This window comes from Brugia malayi (genome assembly GCF_000002995.4).
Source record: "Brugia malayi strain FR3 genome assembly, contig: Bm_v4_ChrX_scaffold_001, whole genome shotgun sequence".
Classification (NCBI taxonomy): Eukaryota; Metazoa; Nematoda; class Chromadorea; order Rhabditida; family Onchocercidae; genus Brugia; species Brugia malayi.
The window spans coordinates 21,449,360-21,456,392 of NW_025062479.1; the positions used below are offsets into that span (position 1 = coordinate 21,449,360).

A 7,033-nucleotide genomic window follows, 5' to 3' on the forward strand; every position below is an offset into this window, starting at 1 on the left:
CTACATCTGGAAATCACCGAAATTGCTGTTATTTGTCGGGTCGTTCCAAGAAGCTGGAGCATCGGGACTACCCATATGAACACTTTCCATCGGCTGATCGGTAGTATTGATACTCGGTGGTCCAGGACAGCAGTAAGCATTTAACGAGGTCCCACCGTGCTCTCCTCGAGCTGAAATTAAGAAAACAATGCTGGAGCAAAGGAATGTCACAAGTTATAGAAGAGATAATTGTTGTATTTTAAAAGAATGATTAATATGAAAACGTGTGTACATGTTAATAGTATGTATTTCAGCAAGACTGATTTCTAAAATTTTAAACAGGCTACAAAACAAACATCTGTTTTTAGAAATTATTTCATAAAACAGACCAGAGGGATATGTCGATCGCAAGTGATGTCTTTGTTGAGGTAAGTCGAACTGTTGTGTGAACATTGTTGCGAATGGGTCGTCACTTATTGAGAGTCCAGAAAGATCCTAAGGAATAAATGGGTATTCAGCTGATAAATGTATATTTTAATTTAAAGACTGACTTCACTTTGCAAAGGCTTATATTTCAAAATGAAAATGTGCAGTTAAGTCAAAAACTTTCAAAACAATACAAAAAGTCAGGGAACGTATTTTCATTGCAATTTAGTCAAAAATTTCATGAAAGAAACCTCAGGCCACACTTCTCCTGAAGAATATTCCATGTTATTGGACGTGTTACCGGTGTTCTGTGATGGACCTTCACGACCATACATAACAGGAGCTGCTTGATTATCAGAAGGTGCTTGCTGTTGAGGAGGTGACGAAGTCTAAAACAAAATCAGAAAGATCATATTTTTTGCAAATGGCAGAATCTTCTTCAATGGTTAATCGCTTTCGAAACATGCCCAGAAGAATAAACAGTCAAACCTGGATTCGGTTTAAGAAATTGGAATCAAACGATAATCCTTATTGAAAAAAACAAAAAGACTAAATAAAAATAATTTTGCGAAAAAAAAAACCGCATCTGAATAAGCGTAAAACTGAAATCTCTCACTACTTTTATTTGAAAATTTGAATTATTGCACAAAATATACCTGAGACTGTACGTGAATGCCAGCACCCTCCAAGTTAGAATATGAAGTTAAAGATGCAGGTGTTGATAATGGAGTTTGTTGAGGTGGCAAAGAAGGATAATGAAGTGCTACTGATGCGGATGGTGATACAGTATTGTAAGAATTATTGACTCCATAGTTTTGTTGAGGATATTGAATTTGTTGAGAATACCCATTGTACGGTACATTTGGCTGCCCACCAGGCTGTGCCGAATGTAAAACCAAACGATGAGATGAAGATGGCAAAGAGAAATTCTGATAAAGAACTGATGGATCCCCACCTTGCATGCTACGCTCATAAGCCTGTTTGGCATATGTTGCTGTAATAATATAAAAAAGTATAAATACTTTTGTTTCATACACACACATACATCCAGCGTCCTTAGTTCATTGAAGTAGCCAAATACTCAAATAATTTCGTTATTAAGAAGCATACGATTATAAACTTTCTTAACCGTCATGCTCTAACAGTTGCCAATACTGCTTTTAATTGCTACACAAACATGTTCATTATTCAGATACTCATACAATGATTTCGAAGAATTCGATAATATTTCATTTCTGAAGCAATATAAACTTACCAAAAGGCTGGTTACGGCTTTGTGAATAATGGTGTAAAGCTGCCATCAAACCACTATCTGCAGCATATAATGCAGCCAACTGAAAAGTATTTTGATAAATCCCCATATCGTCTTCACAAATTTTGAGCCAATTAACTTATTTCGGTAAAGAAAATAAAATGTAACACTAACTTCAGGATGGGAAGAAAGTTCATATATAAGGCCAAGTGCACTTCTATCCAAGTTTTCATCCTTCACATAATTCTGATATAAACAAAACACCGGTAGCAATGCCGCACAGTCACCATCTCGATCGCGAAACATTAGGAAATCAGACCTCCTAATACAATATGATATCTGTAAGTTTACATTTTTGTTTTGTAGATAAAAATGAATATCAAAAGATAGTGTTATTCGGATCACGGAGAGCTCTAAAGACATACCTGATTCAGAAGAACTGAATCTCGGCATAAAAGCTGAAGAGTGGATAATGATAATTGAATGAGATCTGCAACGCGTACTTCTTCCACCATCTTTGTCTGCAAGCAACAAATTCACAAACCGGATACTTTAAAAGCGGAAAGAAATACACTAGCAGAATCTCTTCCATTTCTTTTTTTATTGTACTTCTATCCTTCGCTTTTGAACAGTAAAATATTTCTAACTTCATTTTAACGTATTTTTGGGAAAACAGAATAATTCAAGACCGAAATTTGACTTGAAACCGTGGGCATCAAATATTTTACCGATGGTAACTGGTCGCATGCAACTTTTAGAATCAATGCGATACGCTCCACAAAGTTCGTCTCGCAATCAGCTGCCTGCCTCAGACGAATTTCACGAAATAGCAGAAGATTTGCATCTTGCAAAGCTGCTTTATTCAATATCTGAAATGTAAATTCACCATCTATATGTCTGCAAACTACCATTAACAAAGAGTGAGAAAAAAGTGATTACAGTAAGTTCTGACTCTACTTCTTCAAAATATACCAGTTCCGTTGAAATATGATCATCCACGAGCTTGATTTTAGTTATACCTAAATAACATACATGAACTAGGCTAAATTTAAAGAGCAGCATCTGAGGAAGTGAATTTAAAATCCCAACCTGGAGAGTCTGCTTCAAAATAGAAGGCCTCATTTCGGTAAGTTTTCGGAGTAAAAAGTCAGCAGCGTACTGTTGCTGAAGGACAGCTTTCTGTGCTTCTACTTGATGAGTATGTCCGACACACAGGTGACGCAATGTTGCTAATGCACGTTCCTAAAAGAACTAAGATAATTTCAAGATAATTTTAGGGCCGATAGTATGCACTAAATGCTTAATAGCTATTGTGTTTCTACAATCAGTACTTCTCGTAATAATAACCTAATGCATTACAATAAATGTGTTAATGTAAAGTTAAGGGACCTCTACATTAACATATCTAAATTTAACTTTTAATTAAAAAAAAAATTTTTTTCCAATAGTTTAATTTTTCAAACAGTAAAAAAATCACAAAAATTCAAGAAAAGAAAAGTCCCAACAAAAGTCTCTTGGTCTAGAAAAAATCCATATAGCATAAAAATTTTTGAGAAATTACCTGGATATCTTCCACTCTTTGCTGTTGATTTGGAGTGCTTGCTGGTATGCTGTACGAACTAATCAAAACACGATACAAAGTTGGTATTGCTCCTCGACTAAATAAAAATTCTTTGTTCATTTGATTATTGGCCAACAGATTCGATAAAATTCCAGTACAATACAAAATAACAATTGGATCCATTGCACCTAAAGATAATTTTGTAAGTGAATTGAATAAATCAAACAAAGAAGTGTAATTTCGCTTGGAAACAAGACATATCTTTAAGTCTAATATCACTTCCCAAGACTATCAATGGTGACTGAAAAAAATCGTAAGCAAAAACGATATGGTGAGAAGTTAACACAAGAACTGCTGCAACAAATTCAATCAGTGAAGCATTTCTTGAAAAAGCTTTGAAAATACAAATTACTTTTAGCACAGACTGTTATTAATGCATTACATGTTAATCATCAATTGGAAAAAAAAGTGAAACTAAAAATGTACCTAAAAGCTGCAGAAGTTTATTAAGAAGAGGTGAAACATCCATATCTTTGGTGGGCACATCGGACATATTCCTAATACATTCCAAAGTTGAAATAATCAACCGCTGACTGGCATGTTCAAGTTGTTTATGCAGAACATCATAGCCACCACTCTTCACTATTGCTTGAGGATCCTAAAATTGAAAAAATTGAGGGAAGAATTTTGGAAATTTTATTATTAATCGAAAAAAAGAAATACCGAATCTTAAAATACCTATGAGCTTTTAAAATTAAGACTTGTAATTCGTGTTGAAAAATCATGAAGACTTACTGCATTAGAAAAAATTTTCAAAAGTTGTGTAGTTCTCCAGAGCAAACCTTCATAGCGTAACACACGCAATATATGAAGCAGTTTGGATGGACCGTTTAACTGTAGAAATAATGCCTGAAATCTCGAAAATGAGAAAGAAAATCATAAAAACTCCACAAAGTGTAATTTGTGATTTTTCCAACCCAATTAACTGCAAAATTTGTAATCGAATTTCCTGATTATATCCCTGGTTAAACATCGCAATAATGATCATTTATATTTTCATTAAAGAAAAAATTTCTATGGCTTAAAATTTCTATGATTTCACTTATTTCGAATTGGATAGTATTACTTTAAAGTGCCAAATTTTTTGAGACAACTTTTTCAGAGAAATCTTAGGAATTGGATAACCTAAATTTGAGAAACAAAATTTATATTAAAAGAGAAAAAAGCAATGATTTTTGACAGAAAAAGTTTGACAATATAGCTGTAAATTATATCAAATACAACTAACCCTTTGCGTTTGACTTTTATCACAAAGCAATCGCACACATTCAACAATTACTGAAAGAAGCTTTTCATTACTTTCACGATCGAGAAATTGAGTTAGAGCCTGAAGTGCACCATTGGCCCGAGCCACTTCAATATTGTGTCCATCAGCCGATTTCACAGCAATGATAGTATGAAACGTTAAGATTGCGTAACGTAAGGCTGAACCACCGCTGAAAAACAGCAAAAATGTTTCTTTTCTCAACTGTTTGTTCATGCTACGAAGTCAGACAAATGCCCCTGACTTTGTGACATAATTTACGTAGATCAGCCAACGAATTTGAAAGTTCCAACAGTACCCGAAGTGATAAGAAGAAATTTTTGCTCTGATCATAAAACTTACGTAAATTTAATGTGTTGAATAATATCGATCAGCAATGACCCTTTTGTCTGGTCATTTATTTTTAAAATACTTTCTAGACCATCACGACGTTCAGAAATATGAAACAATGCACCAAGCGTTGGTTTAATGATAGCCTAGAAGCAAGAAATTTCAAACAGGAATATAAATCATACTTATAAAAAAAACAATGTCTCATATTCTTCTTTGATGTTTGATAACAAGAATGGAATTTGATTTATCGCTTATTTCACATGATTCTAGGATGATTTTATTTTAAAAAATGGTCAATTTTAGAGAAACGTTTTTTAATCTCATTTGTACGATAGTTTTTGAAACTCCACTCTAAATTCGACTACTTTTCGAAACATCTGTGACATAAAACAAGCAAATAAACTAAACACAACTATGACATAAAAACAGATCAGTATTTACCGGTTTATTTGATTTCGTCCTCAACAGATCTTTCAGAGCAGTTATAACTTCAACTGCTCGCAAATAAGGTTCCGCATAAAGCGGTTCTTCGGAATCAATTTTGGCGATAGTTTGTATCGTCGTTGCTGCACGTTGTACTACCACCTAAAACGTTCTTTCAAGTGATAACAATTTTGAAATTACTTCAAAGAAATCTGCACTTAAGCTTCTCTTTCTCTCGCAAATCCGAGTAGGAATCCATTAGTACTTTTCTAATGACTTAAAAAAGATAAATGAAGACCAATGATCAAGATGCTCAGAGAAAGTACTTTCCCACAACTTTAATCAATAATTAATTTTCTGTTACTTTGTCAAAAAATAAATGTTGGTAAGAAAGGAAAACCTCATCAGCATCACTAAGTAAATGTATAAGTTCTGGAACTGCATTCCGTGTTTCACCATCTTGTGAGCCACGTCCTAAATCAGACGGTATATTTTCAAATTTTATTTGCTGCTGATCAGTTAATTCAATTCGTGAATGTGCATCATCAGACATAGTGGAGATTTGCGATCCAGCGCGTAGCGAACTGACGGATAATACTGATGGTGCCTTCAAATAAATAGTGATAATAGCTCCAGCACTCAAAATTTTGAATTCTTTTTCATCACTTTTAAACAAAATACAAAGTTTCATAAAATTAAACAGTTTTAAATTTGATTAAAAGCAATAATTTTCAAGCCTCAATAATTCTTTTTTTAACTAAACTACCAGGCGATACAGTCCACCATATATATATGAATGACTAAGCCATAGCGATGACTAGGTTAAGTTTTTACGATTTTGGGACCCTGAGTGTAGCGAATTGACTGATATCATTGCTTATTCAAATTTAGTGCAGGAAATTTATAAAATAAGCTTACCGAACTATGGTTCATAGAATGAACACCACTATCGAAATTGTTAGACCACATTTGTACACGGAACATCGCATTTGTAGCATTAGAAGGACCAGTTGAAGAAATATCAGCGTTTCCAGTTGAAGCAGGTTGTTCCTGCTGCTGCTGATAATGATGAGGAAGTGGGGTGGAAAGAGGCACCTGAGCAGAACGTGGAGGCATTTGTGACGAAGCAGGAATTGGTTGGGCCTGAGTTGGAGGAAGACGTGTTGAATTACCAGTTGTGTTGAAAAGAGGCTGTTGTTGAGGAACGGAAGGCCTACCGGGACCTGATTTCGGAGAAACCATCGTACCTATACTGAAATGACGATTCTCAGTAACTGCTTGCATCGCATTCGGCATTTGTTCTGCCGGTGAGCAATGAGGTACATAATCCTGCAAAAGATTTTTAAATTTATTTGGTAGAATATATTAAATAAAATCGTCCCATATATATTGGTAGTATTTATTTATACTTAAACAAATTGCTTATAAAATAACTAACGTGAGGTGAACTATTCATTGCACCGACCTCACTACTCGACCTCCAAACCTGAAGAACTGCACTTTAGAATAGTTATATTTAAATATAGACATATCAAACTTTGAAGATGTACCGCTTAAGTGACAAACTGTTATCATATTTTCTATTCCATCATATCGCAGGAAGAGCGCTTGTTCTTTATTAGTTCGAATTTCGAGCAAATTCAAATTCAAAAACCTGATTGAAATTTAAAATAGAAGCAACAACACCGTAGAAGGATCGCCACCTACGGTGTGGTCTACTTGATATGCTGTTCAT

At 34.4% G+C, this 7,033-nt stretch overlaps 1 protein-coding gene across 2 annotated transcripts; it reads right to left on the reverse strand.

Moving 5' to 3' along the window:
- On the reverse strand, positions 1-7,033 carry Bma-bar-1.1 (Armadillo/beta-catenin-like repeat family protein; the record flags this gene model as incomplete). Of its 2 annotated transcripts, XM_043075654.1 has the most annotated exons (19): positions 1-170; positions 369-474; positions 657-794; positions 1,062-1,399; positions 1,661-1,739; positions 1,832-1,996; positions 2,083-2,178; positions 2,386-2,526; positions 2,747-2,899; positions 3,219-3,406; positions 3,705-3,876; positions 4,014-4,127; positions 4,507-4,714; positions 4,885-5,018; positions 5,317-5,460; positions 5,699-5,905; positions 6,217-6,627; positions 6,737-6,784; positions 6,953-7,033. In XM_043075654.1, 19 exons carry the CDS (start codon positions 7,031-7,033, stop codon positions 1-3), a joined length of 3,093 nt encoding a protein of 1,030 aa, XP_042931588.1. The 2 variants fall into 2 exon arrangements, with proteins under 2 accessions (XP_042931588.1, XP_042931589.1); XM_043075655.1 differs by lacking the exon at positions 6,953-7,033 and having other exon boundaries at positions 6,737-6,754.